Source organism: Centropristis striata, chromosome 12 (genome assembly GCF_030273125.1).
Source record: "Centropristis striata isolate RG_2023a ecotype Rhode Island chromosome 12, C.striata_1.0, whole genome shotgun sequence".
Classification (NCBI taxonomy): Eukaryota; Metazoa; Chordata; class Actinopteri; order Perciformes; family Serranidae; genus Centropristis; species Centropristis striata.
The window spans coordinates 30,632,360-30,658,109 of NC_081528.1; the positions used below are offsets into that span (position 1 = coordinate 30,632,360).

At 39.0% G+C, this 25,750-nt stretch overlaps 3 protein-coding genes across 3 annotated transcripts; 1 reads left to right on the forward strand and 2 right to left on the reverse strand.

Annotated features, from left to right (window-relative positions):
• Nucleotides 1-338: 338 nt before the first annotated feature.
• On the reverse strand, nt 339-6,864 carry LOC131982086 (signal-transducing adaptor protein 1-like). The gene is made up of 10 exons (XM_059346655.1): nt 6,344-6,864; nt 6,092-6,163; nt 4,365-4,481; nt 4,188-4,244; nt 3,865-4,067; nt 3,497-3,628; nt 2,184-2,253; nt 2,008-2,110; nt 1,730-1,933; nt 339-1,634 (listed from the first exon to the last, which is right to left on the reverse strand). Exons 1-10 carry the CDS (start codon nt 6,443-6,445, stop codon nt 1,477-1,479), a joined length of 1,218 nt encoding a protein of 405 aa, XP_059202638.1. The 5' UTR covers nt 6,446-6,864; the 3' UTR covers nt 339-1,476.
• A 10,135-nt stretch (nt 6,865-16,999) lies between these two features.
• On the reverse strand, nt 17,000-17,656 carry LOC131981443 (paired box protein Pax-5-like). Its single transcript, XM_059345713.1, has 4 exons — nt 17,652-17,656; nt 17,345-17,542; nt 17,218-17,258; nt 17,000-17,134 (listed from the first exon to the last, which is right to left on the reverse strand). The coding sequence occupies exons 1-4, from the start codon at nt 17,654-17,656 to the stop codon at nt 17,007-17,009; spliced, it is 372 nt and encodes a 123-aa protein (XP_059201696.1). The 3' UTR covers nt 17,000-17,006.
• Nucleotides 17,657-19,335: 1,679 nt separating this feature from the next.
• Nucleotides 19,336-25,612, forward strand: LOC131981253 (zinc finger CCHC domain-containing protein 7-like). Its single transcript, XM_059345467.1, has 8 exons — nt 19,336-20,142; nt 21,844-21,896; nt 22,448-22,558; nt 22,758-22,928; nt 23,173-23,208; nt 23,507-23,611; nt 23,847-23,964; nt 24,696-25,612. Exons 1-8 carry the CDS (start codon nt 19,767-19,769, stop codon nt 25,199-25,201), a joined length of 1,476 nt encoding a protein of 491 aa, XP_059201450.1. The 5' UTR covers nt 19,336-19,766; the 3' UTR covers nt 25,202-25,612.
• Nucleotides 25,613-25,750: the final 138 nt, after the last annotated feature.

Sequence of the window (25,750 nt, forward strand, 5' to 3'; positions counted from 1 at the left end):
GTACTGTGGCCACACTATAACACTTAAGGCAATGAAATTCATAGGGGTGGTATAGACTGGCCCCTGTAACGCACACACCCCGACGGCAGCATACCCCAACACGCGTGTACTGCGAGGGCCCGTTCAGTACTGCTTGCAGTCCTAGTTCTCTTATGCAATTTTGACATAATGCCCATTTTTTACATCATTAAACCACAGTCATGAATCAAAAACAAAGCATGATAAATGTCCAAACTGTGAGCCAAAAATATTGCATGTAGATCAATGATGGTAATAAACATGAAAATATTTCTTCACCATCTTTGAAATCACACTTTTCTGTTCAAATATTGCTTATAAAGTTTGTATCAAAGCGCTGTTATCGCTTGTTATCTAGACAAAAAATTATCTGCTTTACTAAATGATGAAACGAGCAGTGATCTGTAAATCTTTTATCAAGAAAATCTACCTGGATTTTCTTCTGTGTTCATGTTTTCTTGTTGCGATGTAAAAATCCAGTATATTCAAATGGAGGGGGTCTCAAACTAACTGCTCTGTGGCAAGAATCATGAAGTCTTTTTATTTGGCAACATTTTACATATTGTATTTATTTGAGTTAATTCTACTTTAGTGGCAATATATAATGTATTCAGTGTTTAACAATAACAGTACAAAACAACTTATAGACTGTACAATTAACCCAAATAGTGAACAAAATAATTATTTATTGAATTATTTCCTGTGAATATTGCATCAGAAGAAGTATTCAGATCCCTTAGTTTAGTAAAAGTACTAATACCACACTACAGAATTACTCCACTATAAGTAAAAGCATTTAAAACTTGCTTCGGTAAAGTGCAAAAGTATCAGCATCAAAATGTACTTCAAGTATCAAAAGTAAAAGTACTCGTTACACAGAAAGGCCCCACTCAGATGGTTTTATATATAACAAATATATTGTAATCTTTGATGCATTCATTTAAGCAGCATTGTATTGTTGTCAAGGTAGGGCTGATTTTAACTACTTAATAATGCAACAACATGCACAATCATTTTTAAAAAGTAACTAAAGCTGTCGGCTAAATGTAGTGCAGTAAAAAGTACAATATTTGCCTCTGAAATGTAGTGGAGTAGAAATAAAAAGTTACATATATAGAAACTTGAGTACAGTACTTGAGTAATAATGTACTTAGTTTCATTCCACCACTGTCTTTGAGTAAATTCTTTCCTGTGAATATTGCATTAGAGGTGAGTTTTCCTTTTTGTATGTAGATACATATAAGTGTTAACAATTATGCATATATATAATAATGCAATTATACAATACATTACAATATTTTACAGTAATTGTGCATTTGGAATATAGTTGGATCCTGAAGAGGTTCATTTAACTGCCACACAACTTTAAGGTGCATGTAATCTTGCAGCTGAAGGTAAAAGTTAAACATTAAAGAGCAGAGCTTGTGAGGTCGTGACTCAGCAGCAGCAGTCCATTCCTCACATTGTTGCACCGTTTGAGGTCCACTGTGCAGTGCCTGAGTGAGACTTTTCACTGGTTTCATTCTCATATTCAGTGTCTTTCATGTCGTCAGTTGTTACGTACAAGTTTGCCCTCCGTAGCTTTAAAACCTCCCGAAGCTCTCCACCAAACCCATCTAGTTTAGACAAAAACAGACAAATGTTACTTTTAATTGCTCAAAATGTACCTTGATAGCTTTGATTGTATTAATTGCCAAACAGATTTCCTCACCTGGCTTTTGGTTGTGATCATCAGGAACCAAATAGTCATCCTCCTCTTGGTTTGTTGGAGGTGGCACAGGCTCTGTTTTGGTCTGTGAACGCAGCATAGGAGCCACTTGAGCTCTGGGTATGGCTTTATGAGCCACTTGAGCCCTTGGTACGGCTTTAGGTTCAGGTGAGGTCACGCTGATGCACTCTGGAGCAGGTGACACATCTGTTGAACACACATGAGCATTGTTAGGAGCTGTGCACTTGTGAGACTGTTTGTGACAGCAGTGTTCTTCTCACCGATGCGAATGTCGTAGGGCTGAGACGGTATGTAGGGACACAGGCGGTACTCTGTCTTTTCAAGGAAGTATTTAATGACATCATTCAACGAGGAGACGGTCACCTACAGAGAAGAGGACACATGAAGACAAGCAAAGAGAAGGCAGAAGATAACCTACCAGAGCTGAGGGACTTACTGCTGTGTCCAGTTCAATGATGAACCCTGATTTTTTGGAGGTCACTCTGTAGTTCTTCATGACAGGCCCACTGAAACACAAGAGAGGGATTATTTGTTTATTAGATGTTACAGTCACTTATAATAACATTACACTGAAATGCAATGATCCCTCTGCTAATGCAGCACTTTATTAACCACCTGGAACCTGCAAGACCGACTGTCTTTAGGAGGTTGCAGTGGGTTCACTTTTAAAGCTATTGGGAAGATATTAATATAATATGGAACTAGACGGCCAAGGGATAGGGGAAAATAACTCCCTAAAGTTAGGCTAAATTTAGGTGAGGGAAAACCTGGCATGCAATTATCAAACTTATTCTTTAACCTCTGACCTCAAGATATCTGAATGAAAATAGGTCCTCTGTGTAACCAGGGCTGTTTCATGAAGTACAAGGAGTTATTTTCACCTATTTGAATATTGGGAAACTGGGTATGACTGGAGAGCTCATTTCATTACAGTGAGAGCGCTGTATAAATGACCTGCTGTGACCTCTAGGATAATCACAGCAGCATGAAACTTTACAACCACAAACTAGAGACCTAGCGCATCCAGAGGATGTGTGGCTTTATATTTACATTTAGTCACATTTACATTTTGTCATTTAGCAGACACTTTTATCCAAAGCGACTTACAGAAAAAGGGAAATAATCAAGGTATAATTGACAGTAAGGGGGTTTCTAAGCAATTTCCAGAAGAGAAGTTCTTAACCTCTTGCAGGTTTTGATACCAAATCACTTTATGGATTTTTCAGTGGTGTTACTCAAGGTCTGGTTGTCGTAATGTGATATTTTGGAGGGATTTTTGACCATTTTTATCCCTTCTTGAGCGGTCGAAAAATGGTTAAATGTAGCACCAAATGTGTGTAACAAATAGTATAAACCCAAAAATTGCTGCAACAACTAATAAGACATAATACAGCACTGTAATGGACTTCATATACCCCTGTCATTATGTACAAAGCCCACCTGTCTGTAGCCACAAGTCATTTATAAACTGTTTAGACTTCTCTCCGTCCCTCCTGTCTGTGTCCTGCTCTTGTTAATGTAACACACCTAGCCAAAACTTAATGATTCCTGTCACATGTCCAGTAAAGTCTGATGACTCACAGGAACATAATGTAATTTATACAACACTGATAAGAAAACAACTATAAATTCAAAGATTCATATTCATGTCTTGAATGAATCGTAGATATTTAACTCTGACTTTCAGAGAATTAAAAAACACACAAATGCCCTTAATTTCCTGTGGTCAGTGGTACATTTCAAACGGACCTTGGTGTCAGTTGTCTGAGGGTTATGGCGTAGTTGTTGCCTTGGGTTGATGGGCGGAGGATGATGCTTCCATACTCGGGATAATCCTCCAACATTTGTTCGGCCTGCTGCCGAGTCACGCTGAAGAAACACCTGCAGGAACCAAGGAGGAAAATTAAACCCTTCCTCATTGCCAGTAAAGGTAATAAAAGTGCACTTATATTGTCTTAGAGGGCAAGGGAGAAGATCACGTGCATAGATTACAGGCAAGGATAACAGATAGGAGTTGGGAAAACCCTCTCAGATAACAAATAAGTTTTATTATTTATATATTAAACATCTACAGACTGTTATTGTATTTGTTTCCAGGCAAAGAGTCTCTAACTCACGCAGGAGTGTCAGGGCTGTTGGGGTCAGGGGTGTCAGGTGGAGCAGAGGGTGAGGGGGAGTCTGAGGATGGACGGAGGAAGGCTGGTCGGGGTGGGAGCGGTGGACGTGACGTGAGGGGATTTCTTCTCTTCTCCTCGTCCAGAGCCTCCTGCAGCAGCAACATCTGGCCCGGCAGCAGCTGCAGCTTACTGGGAATCTCTTTCTGCAGGGAAACAGAGCTCGTCAACACTGTTGCACTCATTATGAGCATCATATATTTTACAGGTAAAATCTGTGACCTCAATTTTAATTTGCTACATTTTAGAAATCAAACCAACGTTACTTTGACCACAGTCAGGATGTAACCCCTCCATTCCTCTCCGGTGTCAGAGTTCTCCATCTGTACAGACATGCAACAGCAGATATTTTTATGGTAATGCACGACATTGTTACTTTGTTCATTTTTTTATTGGATGGGGCTGATGGTGGATGCATCTTGAAGAAGTGAGAAAACTCCCACCTGTAGCTGCACCTGCTCTGTGGACAGGGAGAGAGTGAAGATAGTTGGAGTCTTCCTCTGATATGGAGAGTCTAACTCCATCGATATCAGCTGCTCCAGGTCCAGCTTCTCTGTGTACTGTCACCAAACAACTATTATTACTTGTTATCAGACTCATGCTCGGTCAATAAAACATATCTTGATGCTAATTAGGATTGAATTGATGATAAGGCTGATCTATTCTCTGGGTCAAACAACAAGTTCTGCTGACTGTTTGTTCGAGCACATTTTGAGTCACTGCATCTTATTGAAAAATGTGTTGAATTTACCTTAATCTTATTGAGCCAACTCTACCATTTGATTCAGGCATGTTATGCTATAAACCCCACTAGATATTATTGTGTTTTATAACAGTATGCCTTTTTATATATATTTTTTCTTTAGCTTGCCACCTGACAGGAAGTCATTAACAAAAAAGTCACTCTAGATATGTGGAATTTTTCAACTGTATATATATATATTGGTAACGCTTTATATTAAGGTCTTTGTAATAACCATTAATTAACAAGTAATAAGGCCCTTGTAAGTCCTTACAAGATGCTTATTAACATTACCATGCGTTTATAAGCCTATATAAGTGTTAATAATGGCATTATAATACAGCTAATAGCAGGCTATAAGAGATGTAGAATAAGAACATTAATAAAAGCCTCATGAGTATCTTATAATTCTTCATAATAGCATTACAAACACCCAAAACCCACCCATTATGTCTTTGCCATGCCTTTATTAATCTTTTGTTTGCTTACTGATATTAAAAAATACTTTATTGCTCATCTATTATAAGTTAACTATGCACTTGTTAACAGTTAACTATGCTTTTTGCAGCTAAAGGGATCTAAAGCGAGAACAATGCCTTATTACTTGTTAATTAATGGTTATTACAAGGACCTTAATATAAAGCGTTACCTATACATTTTTTACATATGGTTACAAATTGTGGTTTCAGTGGTCTTGCAAAACAGAATTATGTAACTTGATCGAACAACAACAAAAAAGGATCAAATAGTTTTCTAAAAACATGCTCTACCAAAGGTTTCATTTGTCCGTTTATGGCTCAGGTAGTGAAGGTAAGCAAGTGTAATTAAAACTGAAATTTTGTCATGAATAAAAACAAAAATTCTCATTATTCATTGCTGTTAATATGAAACACTAAATGTAACACCATTGTGTTCAAATAATTTAATACATGATTAAAATACATTGAATTGTCCTTTAGTGATAAAGGTAGTGATGTTAAGATCATTCAAATTTATTTAAATAAAAACACATATGAACATTCACTGTTGTTTGTATCATATATATAATTTTATTCAATTATATATTTCATTTATGAAAATACCACTACTATCACTACACCTTTTTTTAAAATTATTTTACCATTTCAGAGATGTTTTCAAAATTCTGTAATGTTAAAAATCTAGAATAAATACTAATAGTAGTTACTTGTAATACATTGACATATGTTGATAAACTAACATATTACTAGCTTTATAACCATTTGTAATTTTTTTCTTGTCTTTCTCTTTTACACATACCATGAAGCAAAACAAACAAACATTGATAATTTGTATTAGTGAACCAAGGAAATTATTTTATTGGTTAATTATTATTCATTTATTATTAATATATTTATTGTTTTGTAAACCACAATGCTGCTGTTACTTGTAAAACTTGAGTTTTCTTACTGTGTCCTGCATGTCATCTTTGTACAGAAACAGTGTGGCTCCGCGGAGCTCTGCGTAGAACTTCTTGAAATCCTAAAAATTCAAAAGGCTGTTAATTTAGATGTGTGTTCTTAAAGCAACGATCACAAACAGAATTTAATGGTGTCATAAAATGACATACTGAAATGAATCACTATTTAGTACCCATTTAGCTTTCTTTCATTTTCTTATGTACACAGTTTGCATGACCTCCTGTTCCCTCTTTATCCTCACCTTCTCTTTGGCGAGTTTCTTCCGCAGGCGTCCAGAATAGTAGAGAGGCAGATCTGTGATAGTCGCTCTCCTCTGGTGGACGACTCTGGCTGGCACAGACATTGTCCAACTAAATCTGTGTGCTTCTTCTGGCCTGGTTTTGGTTCAGCTTTGGCTCACTTCACACTAGCTTCGACTCAGCAGTTCAGCTCGGTCCTGAGAAAGTTTGTTCCTTGTTGTTTCCTCGTGCAGCTCTCAGAGCAGTGATGAATTCACAAAGAGTATTTAGTATATCAGAGAAGATTATTGGTCTATAAACCTGCACTGATAAGCTCTTCTCCCTCTCTTCCTGCAGTCTTCATGTTGTTTTGACCCTGAGAATGAGGAAATGTTGCAGTGATTTATGAAGAAGGAAGTAGTTAGAATAAAAAATACAGAATAAAAATCAACTCTTGTACTTTGAACCGAGGCGTAACTACAAAAGACAGCTTTACACCACAGCCTCAGACGCAATGGAGCATGCCAGCATGTGTTTATGTGCACGCACACACACACACACACACACACACACACACACACACACGTTAAAAGTTAAAATTCAGTCTTAATGTGTCAGCCAGATTAATTATTTCCATTCAGCATGTTCTATGAGTAGACAGACTGACTTGTGTTGTGTCTTATCTAGAACAAACATGAAAAAAATATACTCTTCCTAAGCCCTGTTATTATTTCTCAAGGACTGTTATTATTAGGGCCACGGGGCAATCGCACCGAGCACTGGTCCCATACAGCAATAGCTGTAGGGACCATACAAATTATATATCAAAACATGCGGTTTGATCTGGATCAGTGTGCTATTACTTTTCTCTACGGAATACGAATTTTTCACGACGCAAGTGCCCAAAATGTGAATGGGGAAAAAAAAGTGAATGGGACGGCTGAAAAAAAATGAGTAAAAAAGAACAGGGGGACATCTGGAGGAGTTGCAGGAGCAACCAAAGAGTCCATAACAGGAGACCTCCCAGCAACCACAGAAATGTAAACGGAAGAAAGACATGAGCAGCCTAAAAAATAGAGAAAGAGAAACATTTTGTCTTGTTTCAGGAAGTTGTGAATGTTCTGCAGTGTGTTTGGATTATTGTGTACTTACATTATGGCCTTCTTTGCCAAGTGAGCCCACTTAAGAGAGAGAAAGAGATGTTAATTTATATTTGACCTTTTACTCCATAATTATTACCCACACACAACAAATCGGCTACTGATAAATTGAGTATTTCCATTTATGTAACTTTATACTTCTACCCCACTAAGATTTAGAGACAAATATTGTCATTTTTTCTCCACTTCATTTAGCTGACACTTTTAGTTACTTTTCAGGTCGAGATTTAACATGAAAAACATGTGATCAATTTATAATTATTATGTATTTTTATATACTAAACCACAAAACAGTATATTAAGTAGTTAAAACTAACCCTTTCTGGGCAACAGTAAAATGCTGCTTACATAAATGTATCAATGATAATAATAAAATTATATATCTGTAATATATAAAACAGTCTGAGTGGGGCCATTCTGCATAACAAGACTTTTACTTTTGATATTTAGCACATTTTGACACTGATACTTTTGTACTTTTACTGAAGTAAGGTTTGAATGCAGGACTTTTACTTGCAGTTGAGTAATTCTGCAGTCTGTTATTAGTACTTTTACTTGAGTAAGGGATCTGATTACTTCTTCTTCCACCACTGAATAAAATAAATAGCTGGCGTGCAGGATCTTTTTCATGGCAAAAAAAATATCGAAAACAACAGCAACAACCTAAAAAGGTTCACGGATTAAGTTTTACACACTAACTTGTGTCTGTTTTTGATTGTTTTTTATAATCAATAATAGTGAAAAAGGCATGTAATGAAAATAACGCAAATTGTGATTTATAGTCTATTAGTTGCAACACTATGCAACACCAGCAACAGTAGTGTAACCGAGTATAAGGGCGCCTTTAATAGAGGGATAATAAAATAATAAACGGACACGAATAGCTGTCTTCAACAGGAGAAGCCTCATTTTTATTCCTCTTCACAGCTTGCTCTCACAACAACCGTCAATACTCTACCGGACCAACCACACACTACTTCCGGTCTATCCTTCACAATAAAACACTTGTGTAATGAATAATATCTAACAAAGCTTGACTAAGAGCTACCATAACAAAACTAGGTTACAGTAGCTACAATCATAGAAGTAACAGTAGCAACAGTTTTACCTAAGTAAGTCGCCCTCTGCTGCCTGCTCATGCGTCCTGCAGATGGAAATGATGCGAGCCAGACAGCAGCAGGCTTTAAACTCATCACGGCTGCTGAGTGAGGGACACTGTGGACAAACATCATTCTCACCATCATCAGAGCCCCTCGGGTGGTTGAGACAGCAGCTGCACTGTGTCCCTGCTGAGGACCGTCCAGCAGTGTGTGCCGACAGGGTGTGAAAGTGAAACTAACTGGAGACGTGCAGAGGCAGAGCGGAGCCTCCCAGCTGGTCCAAACTCATTTAGCCTTTTTTATTTAATTTTTTTAGATTTTATTAGATTTTTCCACCAATGTACACAGCATTCATTCACCTTCAAACAGGACTAAAACACTTAAAATCTACAAATGAATAAACACATTTGCCATATTTTTTTTTTTAAATATCACAATGGAAAAACAGTAAGGAGACACAATGGTGTTTGAACTTTATTTAATCTGTGTTTTAAATTGTTTAACTGATGTCAACTGGGCTGCACTAACAATAGACTATTTTCTGTTCTGTATTTTTCTGTAAGAAAAATCTGTTGTGACTTCATCAAATGTCATTTCACAACCCAAAAATATCAAATTAAATGAACTATAATGTAAGAGAAAGGAAAGCATAAAATCTTCATAGCTGAACCAGGAAATATTACATTTATTTTGGGCTGAAAAATTAATTAATTAATTAAAAAATAGTTGTGTATCTTCTTTTAATCTGTCAATCAAATGGCGGGGGGTTACTGCAGCACTATATAATATATAATATAATGCACTATAAACTTACATATCAACCTGATAAGCTGTCAATTTTTGGCAAGTTTTTACATGTTATTTTTACATACAGAATCTCTTCTGCAGAGAAACCCCATGTGAAGGAACAAGTCAGCACAAGAAACAATTGCTCTGTAATTAAAATTATCCTGAAGCCGGTCTGTCTCTGTGTGATTTCTCACACTGAGTACTGTGGCCTTCAATGTTATTTTATTCAATGTCATGCTAAACGGCAAGGTTCATGTGGTTTCCAATTCAACATTTCCTGTTTTCAGTTAAAATAAAATGAAAAGAAAACAGTGGGTAATTAAAAATCAGCTTTCATCCTATACAGAGTGATTTCAGTGGGACGTCTGCAGGCCTGCCTCATGTAACACAACCTGAGGTTTCTGTTCGGGTCCCTCTTGGTTTTGTTGACGAGACCAAAATAACTCCTTTTGGGTTGCCTGCTTTGCACTTGTGTCACTGTTCTCCTAGCAACCCCAGCATGTCTCATAATGTCCACTGGAGAATTGGCTGCACAAAAGTAATGCCTAAAAACAGCTCATTACTGTGAGACTGCTGGAGGGAGGGCATCCGGAGCACTTTTGTTGTTTGTTGCTTCATATTTTTAAGAGCAAACTGCTTCATAATTTTAAGAGAAAACGTAAGACTTATCTTTTTAATTTGGCTTTTACTTGAACCATTTTTAAAGATTTTCTGCTCATGCATCTTAGTGTTACAACATCTCCTCTTTTATTTATTTATTTGCTACTATTTATTAGTCTATTTATCTATATATTAATTATTCATTTATTGTTTTTATCTTTTTTATCTATTTTTTTGTTATTATTTACTTTGGGTTTTTTTTAATTTAATTTTATTTCATCTTACCTTACTTCATTTTTTATTTATTTTATCTAACTAATTTCCAGCCTTCCTCAGTTTGTGTTTTGTTTTTAATGGGATGGGTGGGAAGGAGGGTCAGGGGTGGGCGGAGGGTGTTTGCTTGTTTCTATGTTTTTGTATTATTATTATTATTATTACTTTCTCCTTTTTTATGTAAAGCACTTTGTCTTACATTTCTTTTGTGTGAAAAGTGCTATATAAATAAAGTCTGATTGATTAATTTGTGACAGTGAATCAATGTATCTTGTCTTTAAAAACAGTGTGCAGGATTTATGGGGATCTATTGGCACAAATTGAATATAACATTTAGGTTCTAGTGTTTTTATTAGTGTATAATCACCCGGTTAAGATTTGTCATATTTATTTGTCAGATAAAATGAGTCCTTTATATCTTCGTAGGGAGCTGGTCTTCTCTCATCGGCACTGACATGTTTTTCTACAGAAAACAAATTCCTGTTACAACTATTCTTTAATAAACTTTGTTCTGTATATTTTTCAGCACTGTATATAATACACGTTTAACTATTTAGATAAGATAAGATATACTTGATTGTCCCAAAGGAAATTTGTCTAGTAATACATTGCAAGACGATGCATGACGGAGCATTTTCAACATGACAGTACACTTATACCTTGAGTTCAATGTCCCATGGGTCATAAAATCCTACATACTGCTTCTTCAACAAGTTCCAGCTTGAATGTGTCAGCTCTGTGCCAAACCTACTCAAGCGAAGCACTGACAATTACTGCCTCCTACTGATGCGCGCTTTGACTAGATTTGTTGATGTTCAGCAGGAAAAGCAGAGGTGGAACTAATAATATTAAAAATAGCTGTGTTCAGTTTAGGGCCTTCTGAATAATGTGTGACTTTGGGCTGCAGAGGTAAAACTGATTGGACATGTCAAAAGCTCATCACATGAAAGTGTTTTTTATTTGATTTGACTACTTGTTTCTATGTTAGTGAATAAAGCAAACTTATTTTTTCTATATTTCTTCCAATAATGACATTACCGCGGCATAAAAGATTATACAATTGCAATTATTAGGCAGTTTACATACACATTATTATTATGGTCCCTAAAACCCCCTATTAGACTCATAAACAAACTTATATTTTCATTCTAGAAAACAAAAGAATAATTCCTAAAGCAAATACACCTATAAACAGCTACCATTTTTACAGGATTAATATTGTTGATCTTTCATCCCACACGTCATTCTCCATTAGGCTCCTGAAGTCTCAACACATGCATTATAAAACACTCTCCACCTTTTTGCAATCTTGAATGTTAGCTTCTCCAAATCAAATGGAGGACTGCAAACGTAAAACAAAGCTGTCCCATACGACTAGTTCCATGTACAGATACACAGAGAAAAACATTTACCACATGCATCTGTTCTCTACATGCTTCCTATAGATTGATGCTCACTGTTGGCCACCGATTTCTTTCTCTGTGTCGTTCTTTGACCCAGCGGTCCCTCTGGCATCTCCCATTTCCTCCTTTAATCCCTCATGCTGGAGGGGAGGCCAGGGAGACACACACTAAGGAGAGAAAACAGCCGCTGTTCTCCATCACAGGGCCCCTAATGATGCTCCCCCTAAACCACTGACTGAGGAGAAAATGGCCACAGGGGTGACAGGGATGGGGGATAATATGTTGGACTGATGAACCCTCTGAAACAACAGCTTTGACTCCAAATTATGTAAAGAAAACACAACAGGTGAGGTGTGACATTTCAGTTTTTATTTGTTCTTAATTGTGATTTGTGTTTCTTTCTTGATATCAGTTGATTTTAGATGATCCAGATCTGAATTCCATGTTTTTGGCATTAATATTCTTTCTTCAGAGGTCTTTTTCAGATGTAATGACACAGAGGCCCTAAACAAGGGGACAGATGAGAGAAACCCATTAAAGCTGAACTCATATAAGATAAAAGTGATTGTATTTTGATGCAGACTGACCTAAGAGGTCTGGATTATGATTAGCTGGCAGCCTGGGGTAAAAGGTCACGCTGGAGATAGAGGTCAGGCAGGGGTCGGACCATCCCCAGGCATCATTACAGGAGCATGGCTGGTCGTGGTAGACGCTGCAGGAGACCTCCCCTCCTGGAAAACAAAACAGCTTCTGTCCAGGCTCCCTTTTATTTTATGTCTTGATCACTCTATTGCAATCGTCACTTATTTTAACTAGTAGCATGACAAATACATACATGTGTGTGTTCACAGCTGTAAGTGTGCATATTTGTCTATGCAATCTCCTGTTCTAATGGCTGCAGTGATGGAGGAGTGGAGGTGTAAGCAGGCCTGTAATGAGAGGCTGAGGTGAGGGGGAGGCAGGGAGCAGCAGAGCGCCTGCTGGCTGAGAGGACAGAAGCCTGGGGCGCTGAGGTGGATCTCCTGCTGCGGAGGTTGTTTCAGCCAGGGTAATATTAACACAGGACCACCGGCTTTACTCATCAGTCTGCTGTGTGCTGTGCTGCCACTGTAATCTCTGTGTCTGCTCTGCAAATAACATCCATCTAGACAACATGTTAAACCTTGTGTAGCAAATTACATATAGTATAGCTTAAGAATAGTCTTTTTTCTTAGTAATTTGAAAAACTTGTTTGAGACACACGCAACAGACCCAGCACACACAATTACAAAAAAAGTGCTAAGTACTTATTAAGTTGCTCTGCTGCACATTTTACCATCTTTTTTTTTTTTTTTAACTTACATTCTATATATTGAATGCTTTTAATATGTTTTATTATGTTCATTGTTATGTCTGTTCAATGTTAAGCACTGGATGCCTTCTGGAGCACTGGAGGTTTTTCTGAATGATTAAATGTTAAAAAATTAAATAAATAGACTTTGAATGAAGGAACAAATTATATGTATAATATTATCATTCCCTAGATGTTGCCTCTAAGAAAATTGTAGTTGGGTCCTAATTCCATACAAAATAACAATATTCTCATTTTGTTTTCTAATGTGAATCAGTAGTGTGTTCACACAAGAAAGTGACAGTATAAATTATAACATACTCAAAGATTTCAAACAAATTTGTTTGATTTCTAGGAGGCATTCATGTGAATTTTCCCAGTTGGGAACTCATTTTTCAGATTATTCGGACACCACATGAATGCAGCACAAATCTCCCAGTGTCTAATGTAAACAAAAGTAAAAATGAATTTGTGTATCCGCTCTGTGATGCGGATCAGCAAAATTTAAAGGGTTATTCCTTGGCTCATGCTACACCCTTCCACTGAGTCTCATGGAAATCAGGGCAGTAGTTTTTCCTGCTGATGTGACAAGTTAAAAACAAATATTTTCTTAAAAGTTTAAGAAGCACAAGTAAATTAATTGTTTGTTAAGGTAAATATGTGTGAAGAGTAAGATAATCATTCATATATTCAGATATTTTAAGCTGTGTAATTAATTCTTTATGGGTTAATTTGAGCTGTCAGAGGTTGTCGGTGATCAAGCCTCGATATGGTGATCTGAGGTTGACTGCTTTGTCTCTGTCCACATACTTTGGAATTCCACGGTATTTTCCTCATTCCAATCTATGGAGGAAACCCAAACTTTCCTTTTTATGTTGTTGTGCACATATCAAATCATTCCAGTAAAAAATATCAATGATGAAAACCACATCATATCACTTTTGTAATATTTCTCCCTGTTTTTAGGGGCATACATTTTTTGGAGGCACCGCTGGGATTGCTGCTTAGACTTCCAGCTAAATCACCCCATTACAACTCAGGCAGGCTGCAGTGTTGCTGTTGAGGAGAAGTTGAAGCTGGTGGTTTAATGCGTCACCTAAGGCCAGTCAGAGATCATCAGGGACATAAAGAAAGAAAGAAAAGAAAAGAAAGAAAAAGCAGAGAAACCATTGTAATCGTATTAAAAGTGCCTTGTTGTGAGAGAAATGGCAGGGCTCTTGAGAGGTGGACAAGGAGAGAATTTGGTAGAAATGCTGCGGTGGCTGACACGTGCTCATGGTTTACGACCTCGAGGGGGCCTTCAGCGAGGAGCACAGGTAGGAGCTGCACCGGTCGTAGAAGCAGTTGGGGAAGCTGTTGCTGAATGGTGTCCTGCTGATAACCCTGGTGTCTTTGGTTCGACTGGTGGCAGCAAGGGAAGTCCTACCCTGCATGCTATAGGGTCAACCTGAAACCATTCTCTCACGTTGTAATGACTCAGGCTAGGCTGTATGAGGATGGATTAGCCCTAGCTGGGGTTCTGTCAGCCGTGAGACATGACCGTAACCAGGGATCTCGAGCGTGTCAGCAATGCCAATGCACACATGATCCTTCAGTCTTGGTTGGCTCAAGTTCCAGTGGCAGCTATTTGTCTCCGCATGCTCCTGAGTCAGGCGGCACGTTCTGGGCTAAGATTGTTGGACATGATTGCTGATGAAATACACGATCATCGGGACTTCCCATGGCATGTTATCAGCAGACTCTATCCAAATCAACTGGAAACAGCACTGGAGGCTCTACAGCAGATTGACGGTTGGATCCATTACGGATTCCGAAATGATTTGGATGCTGTTTGTGCCACCCGATTCCATCGGGTCGCTGGCAGAGGAGTTAAACCATTTCTTTGCCCGCTTTGAGGCTACGAAGCCCCGCACCAGCCACACTGCCCCCACAGACTGACAGCCCACACACACTTACTGTCCAGGAACATCAAGTGAGTAGAGTGTTCAGATCAGTGAAGATGAGGAAAGCTGCTGGTCCCGATGGAGTTTCTGGTGAAGTACTCAAAGCCTGTGCTAACCAACTCTCGTCTGTCTTCACTAAGATCTTCAACCTCTCTCTGTCACACGCCACCGTCCCAGCCTGTCTCGAGTCAGCCTCCATTATCCCTGTACCCAAAAATGCAACCGTCAAAAACCTTAATAACTACAGACCAATTGCATTAACATAAGTAGTTGTGAAATGTTTTGAGAGACTGGTGTCACAACACATTAAGGACTGCCTCCCTCCTGCCTTTGACCCACACCAGTTTGCATACAGAACCAACAGAAGCACAGACGACATCATCTCAACAGTCCTCCACTGTGCTCTGAGCCACCTGGAGCACCCGGGGACCTCGGTGAGGATGCTGTTCGTTGATTACAGCTCAGCTTTCAACACCATCATTCCCAACATCCTGGTGGACAAGCTGGCTGCCCTGGACTTTCCACCTCCCGCCTGTGCCTGGATCAGGGACTTCCTTTCAAACCGTCCACAGACTGTTAAGGTTGATGCCCACAACTCCTCCACCCTCACGCTCAGCACCGTCTCTCCACAAGGCTGTGTGCTGAGCCCTCTCCTGTATGCCATCTACACCCATGACTACACCGCCACCCACCCCACTAACACCATAATCAAATTTGTGGACGACACCGCTATAGTGGGGCTCATAAGTGGAGGTGATGAGTCGGCCTACAGGGACGAGGTGCAACATTTAGCAGAGTGTTGTGCGAAAAACAACTTGAGCCTCAACACCAAAAAAACCAAGGAGGTGGTCATAGATTCAGGAGGCATAAAACTGACACGGCTCCTCTCTTCATCGATGGAGATTGAGTGGAGAGGGTCCCCACCTTCAAATTCCTGGGGACCCACATCTCAGAGGACCTTACCAGGTCACACATCAGCAGTGGTGAAGAAGGCCCAGCAGCGACTCCACTTCTTGAGGGTACTGAGAAGGAACAGACTGGAGGAGAAGCTGCTGGTAACCTTCTACTGCTCCACCATTGAGAGTGTGTTAATGTTCTCCATCTCTGTGTGGTTTGCAGGCTGCTCAGCAGCTGATAAAAAGAAGCTGCAGAGGGTGATAATGTCCGCCGAAAAAACATCGGTTGCCCCTTGCCCTCCCTGGACGACATTGCCAACTCCCGATGTCTTTCCAGATCGAGGAAGATCGCGAGTGACCACCTCCACCCAGGTCACCACCTGCTCAGCCTGCTGCCCTCTGGGAGGAGGTACAGAAGCTTTAAATGCAGAACTAGCAGGATGAAAAACAGCTTCTTTCTATGCGCTTTCAGAACTCTCAACACTCAGAACTCTCAACACCCACACAGGATAAATTAATTAAAAAGTGCAATAAAACGGACATGTGCAATACAATTGATATGTGCAAAACATACAATCTACCTCATTTATAAATTATAGCATTTTCAGTAGCCATTTATTTATTTTTATACTTATTTATTACATCACATGTCCTTGTTCTTGTTTTTGTCCTTGTTTAGCTCGGTATTTTAAAATGTTTTTACTCATGTAGTTTTGTTTTACGATTGTCTTACTATGCACCTTATGCAGTGGCACTTTCAATTTTGTTGTAGTTACCTATATAATGACAATAAAGGCTATTTGATTTGATTTGATGACCAACTATACTGTTGCTTATATTGCTGTGTAATATACTTTTTAGGGGGGTAATTCTGGGTAATGCTATGACTTATAAAGCTAAGATATTTCATCTAATTGATTCCAAGAGGAATTCTAGTGGAATATGTTGTGAGGAAATATTTTGAGGCACATTTTCAGTTTAAAAGACCATTTACTCTCTACTACTGTACTACTTCCTAATCTCCTGTAGAAATGTTATTTGTTTATATTGTATGAAATCATTCCAGTAAAAGTATCAATGAGGAAACAATATCATATCACTCTCATGCTTATTTCTTCCCGCTTTTCAGGAGCTTAAACACTGACAAACTGAGCCAAAAATATAACTTCCTTGGCACAGGGAACAAATATATTCATAACAAAAACACTTTACCTCCCTTGTGTTTGCTGCTGCATTTCCTGATACCCAGAATTCCACTGATGGAATAGGCTGACTCTGAGGAATAGGCTGTGCCAATGGCAGCAGGTGATGCTGTTGACACTGCAGGGTCAGAGGTCAACTTCAGGATACATTGGAGACACACAGATAGGTCAAGAGACAGTCAAAGGGACAGAAAACCTCACCAACTTCACAAGATTCAGAGTGGATTTTGTTTCTGATGATCCTGTAAAGAAAGAGGGAACTCACTCAATACTTATTTTAATAATCTGTGTTGTCGACAATTACACACACAGAGGAGGTCATCTATACCTGTTGATGGAGCTGATGCTGGGCACACTGGCGTGGTCACACACTCGCTCCAGCAGCAGCCGGTCTCTGATCTCCCAGGCAAACATGGTGGGGTTGGTGTGTTTTAAGTGTAGGATCATCTGCACAACTCTGGGAGTGGCCACTTTGGGCTTAGAGCCTCCGATCACTCCTGGTCTGATGCTTCCTGTCTCATTGTACCTGAATTCACAACATTGAAATCTGTCAGGAGGGTGAACCTTTTACTGTTTTATAAATTGGAATAAAGTAAAGCACAGAGCAACACTATATTAAAAAACAACAGGGAAACCACATGGTATTCATATTAATTTCTATCAAAAATAAATTAATTTCTGATTAATGCGTCCTGGGATGACCCCACATAGGCAATATATTTTTAAAAAATAGAGTTAATATACACATGGATAGTCAAATATTATTGTAGATGAAAATAAATGCATGTAGACATGAAAGTGGGCAGTTTTTAAATAGTTATACACATTTTCAAATGATTTAGGCGGTGTGAACATTGTAGCTTGTAACTTTATTTTGAAAATGTATTTACTAAATGTAAAAATTTAAATGTATTACTACAGACAACCATACTGTTAACAGATCATTCTTTCTAATAATACAAAATTCTCAGTAGGTTGAATAAATGCTCCATTTACCTGGCCAGTATCTTGCTGACACAGCCGTGACTGACGCGCAGGCGGCGGGAGATCTCACAGGGACGCACGCCCTGCTGCGCGAGCTCCACGATGCGCTGTCTCACCAGGTGAGGTAAGGGACGCCCGTTAATGAAGACACCGCCGAGCTGGTTCACGCCGCCGTGCGCTGAGCACCGGAGCGGATCAAAGAAACAACAATCAAACAGCATTGGTACATTTAAACGTAGTTTACGCAACATGGTTCAGTGTTAAAAGAAGGGGAGGGTATAACTAACTCGAACAGGTGGCCTCTCATAACTTGAATAAGAAACATCGTTACTTACTGTGCGTAACGGTGAGCGGCACCTGTCCAAAGCGTGCGTCCATCACAGACTGACTAAAAAAGTCTGTAGTCCTATTTAACTTCTAGACCTCCCTTCGTAGGCATATAAACACTTTTTTTACACTCAGTTAAACTGAAACTAAAAATAATAATAATAATAATAATATTAGAATCAGAAGAGCTTTGTTGAGATTTTGTCCCGCATGTGTTGGTTTTTCGGTGGGGAGTGACAGCAGTGCGCCTCCAGCACCTGAGCAGTGGACAGCTGCACCAGCCTTTGATTGGGCACACATGCACGAGTGCACGCGATCCATTACCTATCTATCTCTTTGGTTTTTGTAGCAAAGGTGCAAAAGACTCAATTCTTGTGATCAGAGCCGATTTTTTTTAGAAATACAGAAGTCGTATGCACCCCACAAGTCCAGTTAAATGACGTGTTTCTTCAGTTAACTTCTCAATTATGCACATTTTCCAACAAGATGCTCTAAACAGTTATCAATATACATATTAAAAATTGCAAAACGTTGAATTTCCTCTCTTATGGAAGCCCAGTATGCAATGTTGTTTCAAAAGACTAGAGAAAGAAGACTACTAAAGCCATTTAACTCTTCTTTGGGCTATATTCAACTGTTCGTAAAAAAAGAGGTGGCGAATAAAACATGCATGTGACAGAATGCATTTAATCCTTACCTTAATAAATCATTTAACTAACTAACTTTCTAACATTCAACTGCAAGACTGCAAAACTAGAAAATTGTAAATATAATTCTACTTGTCCTTAAACACTACAGTCTCTCACATTTAAATAAATGTCCGTATATTGAATTAATGATATGAAAAATATAAATGATAGATGCCTTAGTATGAAAAATAAGATGTAGGCTACATTAGCAAATTTATTCCACAGCTTTCGAAAGTGAACTTATGATCAAACGTGTTTTTAAACGCTGGGAGCAGTTTTGGTTGTCCAACATTTTAACTCCCGGAAACGCCGGTAAAGTTGCTCAAACGTGTAAACAAGAGTGGAAGTAACAAACCATTCAGTTGTATGGAGGGAAAATATTAGAAGCGTTAAATATCAACCGACATAGAGCGGACTAAAATGGTAAGCGCCCGCAAAATGCCATTATAGACTTTTATTTAACTTCGGTCGCTAATTTAGCTACATTGGCTGCCTCGGCCAACACAGAGCTAATATTAGCATAGCACCGGTTAGCCTGATGTTAACCCACGTGTCAATATATTTCATCTGTTTACGTATTCACTTTATAATTACACGTTTAAGAAAAAAATAATAAACACCGGCATGTGTTATTGCTGTGCGGTGCTAACTCGTTATTAAGAAAAAGTTGTGGTAGGTGAGCCATTAGCCACCACTGTTTGATAGCAGTGCTGTGAGCCGTCGTTGGGTGGCGCGGTTTAGCTTTGTACTATGGACTATACTAAAGAAAACGAAGATGATGATGGAGAGGAAGGCAGCAAAGACGATCTCTTCTTTATTGAGGACTCTGGTAGTTCAGAGGGAGAAGAAGAGATCAAGTTCAGTCACCAGAAATGCGACAGCAGATTTAAACAAGCTGCTCGGCTCAGCAGGGAGAGCTCTCCTCAGCTCCTCCTGTTCAACATCACCTCCAGGCGGGCTACGTCCAGTTTGGACCAACAGGAGGAGGAGGAGGAGGAGGAGGAGGAGGACACTGATCCCATCGAGGAGTGGATGCTTGTGGAAGGAGAGGAGCAGGTGGGAGACTCAAGCATCCAGCTCAACCTGAGTTACTGGAACAGCTCTGAGGATGACTCTGGAGATGAAGGTTAGACTTTACTTTATCTCACCTGGGTTAACCTTGTGTTCACCTCATCCTGTTTGAATAGTCCTTCTACTAGTGCATTAAAATAGTTTTTAAAGTAATTAAATTGGCATTCTAAAATATCTGTTGAGAAAAGGATAAACAAGTCAAACTATGAGTTTGTTTGTTTGTTTGTTTTTATTTAGATCCCCATTAGGTTTTGCAAATCAGCAGCTATTCTTCCTGGGGTCTATCATATTTTAGTGTGACAAATACAATGTAGAAATACACAGAATGTTAACAGACATGACATACATTAAATGAATACATAACATGAAACAAAAAGAACACACAGACAATACTTAATTACATTTCACATAAAACATGATTGACATCACAAAACAACACAAAATGCAAAACAAAAAGTGATGTACAAGTGATATGTTAGTGACCAGCTGCATTTCCTTCACCACTTCATGGCAGGCTTGTGTGGCTTCACCTCTGTGTGTTGTAGGAGAATAGCACTGCTGACCCATAGGTTTAGCTACATTTGAAAATCATTTACATGTAAATGTGATGTAAATAACATGCCATGTAAATAAACTATGTGCTGCACAAACCGATTTGCTTGTTAATACATGATTGGACCAGCTCTAGCTTTATTTTGCCCTCAAATCAATGCTAGATGTCCATTATGTAAATAAAGTCTGGTGTTCTTACTTGTGCAGCCATGGCTTTGTAAATAGGAAACAAAGTGGTACGGACTGAGCCACACAACACTATTTCATTTGTGCTTCTGCACAGAACGGGAAAGGCCTGATGTTTAAAGAGAAAGGCTGTGGGGGGCAAGACGGATGGTAAATCTGGCACATGCTACAGTCTAAAGGAGCACTGATGGGACTAAATGTTTGTGTTTCTCCAAAATCACGGACTCCAACTTTTTCAATATAGGATTTTAGTCATTTGATTTGATTTGTGAGTTTAGTTGAAATAGTGAGAGGACAGTTTTGAAATGCACTTTAGTTTTCTGAAATACTTTTGTTGAAGTAAAACATTATTTTACACATATTAATTGAAAAATGTATTTAAATGATGATGGTTGAGTTTTTTTGCGAGGGTCCGTTCCAACCAAAGATTTTTTTCTTAGGTCTGTAGAATATGATTCGTACGCCATCATCTTGCAGCACCACAATAGTTCAGAAGTGATTAATATTTTGCCTTTGACTAATATTGTGCCCCCTGCCATTTGGATATTGGACAAGTCCTAATTGTGATTATGCTAAAATTATAATTAATTGTTCATCCATAGTGTCAATGTTCCAACACAGGGTCTTGACAAAAAGTATAAGGATTAGTTCAGATAAAAATACACTCAATCATGGCTTGCAGGCCAGCAGCTCCATTGGAGCATACAGGTTCTTCAGTCTTCTTTAACACCTCACCTCAGTGATATTTATTATGGGAGGGTGAAGTGTTTTTCTGCGTGTTTCTTCAGTTAACGGAGTCCTGAGAGCTAAAGCTTTTATTAGACCTTGGAAAGACTAAATTTACTAGGCTTGGAAAAAAGTCCTGATCAGTCCTTGATTTGTTTAAGCTTTTTTGGGGGGAATTGTGTGTTTTTTCTCAAAAGGTGTCCTGCCTGAGAAACACAGGATTATAACTTTAACCTTGAATACGTTTATGCCTACAAATTGTAATGTTCTTATTGGCCATTCTCTCCATCAGATCAAACTGTGAAGTCAGTGAAGGATGACTGGGCTGTATCGGATAAAGACAAGGTAACTTGTGATATCTATCAGTAAGAGCTCTTGTATGCATCTACTGTTATTATGTCCTCGTCTCATGTGTGTATTTTAAAGGCCCTCCTAGGGAAGGGCATCTGAAATTAGCTGAAATGCATTGCATTGGATAATTGTGCAATTTTCTATGTATACTGTATCTGTCTCTATCAGAAAACCAAGACATGAATATAATTCAAACCAGATACTGTTTAAATGCATGTATGTATGCATGCTGTAGGTTCAAGCTCCTACACATGGATCTAAAAACTGCATGCCAAGGACTTTTAAATTGAAACTCTTCACTGTACCCAGGCTAGTACTGAGACTATTATTAAGATAACTTTTTATTACAGTAAGGATAAACTAAGTTATGAAATTATCAGTCTAGATTTAGAAAATAGCAGTAGCAGAAGAAAATTAAAGTGTTTTTCATAATTTTGCCTGGCTGTTTAACATGTCTAATATTGTTGCATGTCTGCAGTATTATGAACTTACAAGACTGCCTTTTTACATAATGTCTGTCATGTCTTTGTCCTCACATTATGAAGTACGGTGCTGATCAGTCTCTGCCCAGCCGCTATTTTATGGGTGGTCGTTCTCTGACCTGTAACATCTGCAACAGGACTGGACACCTTGCCAAGAGCTGCTACTACTACAAGGTAAAGGAACACACTCCTCTGCCCTTTTTCTTTTTACACACATGATATACATGCACACAGTCAATAAGTGAGTATAATGCAGCTAACTTTTTCTACAGTCTTGTAGAAGAAAAAGCAATTACAGGAGTTTGATACGGACAGAAAAGTTCATAACAGCCATCCTGACATCCTGGTAAATAATCTTATCTTGTGTCAGCAGAAGAGTCCCACCTGTATCCTTTGTGGGATCCAGGGCCACATCCAGAGGGACTGTCCGGGCCGCCCCTGCCCCAGCTGTGGACTGCCTTCACACGGCCTGAAGCTCTGCCAAAGGCCCCCGGTGTGGAAACAACACTGCCATCGCTGTGGGATGTCGGGGCACCTCTCTGATGTGAGTTTGCCTGTTTGGCCCCAGTGAGTGTTTGTGTTGGGGATTTTGTTTCTGTGTTGACAGAAACTTTGAAAGGATTTGTCATCTGTGTGTAGATGTATTTGGAAGCCTCAGGCGTGTGCTGGCTTCTTTTAGGAAGCGTTATTTGACCTCGGCAGATTCTCATCTGCACAATGCTTCTTCTTTTTTTCGTATTCTTGCTCAAACGATTAACTTTCTTCTTTGTTTCCTTGGTTTTCCTCAGGCCTGCCCTGATACATGGAGACAATACCACTTAACAGTGAGTTGATGTTTTGACTTTACTGCATTTTTTCTTATCTCACCTTTACTAAGCCAGATGCATAGCTCTTCTAAACATTAAAAGGTCTTTCTGTCTGACTGTATTTACACCGCTGATAAAATTAGAGAATAGAAAAGGTCCACAACAGGAAGGAGATGGCAGAGGACCATCCTAATCATGTTTTGTAATAGGCTGGTGAAGTGTGAATTATTTAAGTATCTATCAAACCATAAAACTTTAAATTCAATTGTCCTTTCTTCCACTTTTAACCTTTTTTGGGTTGTACCTTTTTTTCCAGATCCGGTTAGAGCTTCCAGTCCGGCCATGGACAGTCCACACCTTCAAACATAAGAAATGCCCTTCTCATTGCTACAACTGCTCCAAGAGGGGACATTATGGTTTTGTGAGGAATCCTTCTCTTACTTTTGCCATTTCTCCTTTCTTTTTTGACTTGATCTATGCTTGCCTTAATATGTTATCCTTGTCTTTCTCATGTCCCTCTCTAACTTCCTCTTCTCCCTTCTGTATACGTCTTTGCAACATATTCTTCTGTGTCTTCTTTTGGATTTGACTTAACTGTACCTGCTCTTTTTGCTCACTCACTTCCTATTTTATCTCTTCCACCCTGTCGGTATCAGGAGTGCACTAGGAGGAGGATGATCAGTGGGACTTTTCCCTCACTGCCTTATGTTTGCCAATATGACACCATGGAGGACATTCTTCAACATTTCCCCAAGAAGCAGAAAAAAGCCAAAGGTGATAAAAACATATATTACACTATATACAGCATTATTTTACATACAATTTTGCAGGAATTTGCATAAAATAGTGTGCTTTTTGGAACATTTCACTGTGTGTCAATTGATATCATCCATAAGATGGACAAAATAATAGAAAACACACAATTCAGCAGAAGCACAAAGTTGCGTCCTTCAAAATTACCATACAGTTGAATCAACAACTTTCAAACTATTTCAACTTTATTCTAAACTTCATGAAGGTGGAATTCTTTGCATAACTGTAGTGCACTCGTTTTTAGCCAGGTGTACCTAAAAAACTGGCCACTGAGTGTAAATTCAATATTTAGTCTCCTTTCTGCTGTGTTTTATCTGGCTGTTTAGCTACCAATATGTTCACCAGCTGGTCGTTAGCTTTTTCTGTCTGCCATTTGGTGCTGGGTAGGTAACTTTACTTGTTTTTTTCCCACTAAAAACAGCTGCCTGCTGCAGCCAAAAGAGTTTTAACGAGAGCAGTGAGAGTGAATCAAAACTGTAAAGTTACTGGTTGTAAAAGAAACCATCACAGCCAGCTGAAAGTAGCTCTGTAGAGATTCAGAGAACTGATCATTCACTGTTGGTTTGTGTTGGTGATCAAGCCTTTTCACATTATCTTTAACATATAAACAATGGACCCCTTTCACTTAATGTTCAATTATACAGGCTCACACCTATTATCAAGATTTTTTTTTTTAATCTGCTGTGTTTCAGAGCTTTTGAGTGCTGGATCCCTGCCTTTCTCAAACCAGCAGCACTTGCCTGAAGCAACAGGCGAGAGCAGTGAGGAGAACGAGCCGGTCCAGGGGAGGAGCAGTACAAAGCAGGAGACGTGCAGCCGGGCTGGCAGGAGGAAGACATGGCCAGAGAGGCGCAGAGAGAGACGGGAGGTGAAGAAGCTCAGGAGAGCGGCTCAAGCCCGAAGAGAAGGAGGACTACTGGGGAGATCCCAGAAAAACATTGATGATGAAGTTTGCCCTGCAAACCCCTGCAGATCCGCACTCTATGCTCACAAGCAGTTTACACCCTCGCCACAAAAGAAGAAGAAGAAGAAGAAGAGTGATGAGGCAGGTGGTAGAAGCCGGAAGAGCAGAGAGTCGGAGAGGTGGAAGAAAAGAGGAGGAATAAAACGTGGGGATTTACATCCTCATGGTGACGCAGACATCGGGAGTGAAAACCTTTTTTCTCCCAAACAAAGAGTTCGCCACCGACGAAGATGAAGTAATTGTTAAAAAAAACAAAAACATTTTCAAGGCGTAACAAAAAATGTTTTTTGTACTTGTCTTTTTATTGATTGATTAATTTATTTATTGCCAATAAAAAACTGTAGAATAGCATATACAGTTGAAGGTGATCACCACAGTAGCAGATTTAAATGTATGTAATCTATAATACTGACTGGGCCAAAGGTGTGCAACCAAACTGCCTGTTTGTATATATTATATATTAGGAGATGGTTTGTTTTCCCTTTAAGTACAATGCTAATTTTACAGTACCATAGCATTTTCCATGATTAAAATACTTGATCAGGTAAAAGGCACTGAATTATGATATGCCTTTCTACGGAGTCATTTATACTGTAAAAGCAACGACAATAAACATGAATTTCCAGATAACCTCATGCATAATTTGTGTTGAAAGAAAGAGGGCTATTGTGTAACGTGTGACACGGGAAAGCATATGACAAATGCGGTTACGGTTGACATAGTTTATCAGAGAATGCTTTAAGCAACAACATATGTGGAGCCCGTCTACCTGAAAAGCTGTAT

What these genes read in the sequence shown, in the direction of transcription:
- LOC131982086 (XM_059346655.1), bottom strand. Translation starts at nt 6,445, where the DNA reads ATGTCTGTGCCAGCCAGAGTCGTCCACCAGAGGAGAGCGACTATCACA. An exon ending in CAGAGCAGGTGCAGCTACAG is followed by an intron (nt 4,245 to 4,364) that starts GTGGGAGTTTTC and finishes ATGTCTGTACAG; the next exon opens with ATGGAGAACTCTGACACCGG. An exon ending in CTCAGACAACTGACACCAAG is followed by an intron (nt 2,254 to 3,496) that starts GTCCGTTTGAAA and finishes CTTGTGTTTCAG; the next exon opens with TGGGCCTGTCATGAAGAACT.
- LOC131981443 (XM_059345713.1), bottom strand. An exon ending in AGCATCAGCTCCATCAACAG is followed by an intron (nt 17,259 to 17,344) that starts GTATAGATGACC and finishes CTTTCTTTACAG; the next exon opens with GATCATCAGAAACAAAATCC. An exon ending in CTCTGAATCTTGTGAAGTTG is followed by an intron (nt 17,135 to 17,217) that starts GTGAGGTTTTCT and finishes CTGACCCTGCAG; the next exon opens with TGTCAACAGCATCACCTGCT.
- LOC131981253 (XM_059345467.1), top strand. Translation starts at nt 19,767, where the DNA reads ATGGACTATACTAAAGAAAACGAAGATGATGATGGAGAGGAAGGCAGC. An exon ending in AGAGCTGCTACTACTACAAG is followed by an intron (nt 22,559 to 22,757) that starts GTAAAGGAACAC and finishes TTGTGTCAGCAG; the next exon opens with AAGAGTCCCACCTGTATCCT. An exon ending in GAAGCAGAAAAAAGCCAAAG is followed by an intron (nt 23,965 to 24,695) that starts GTGATAAAAACA and finishes GCTGTGTTTCAG; the next exon opens with AGCTTTTGAGTGCTGGATCC.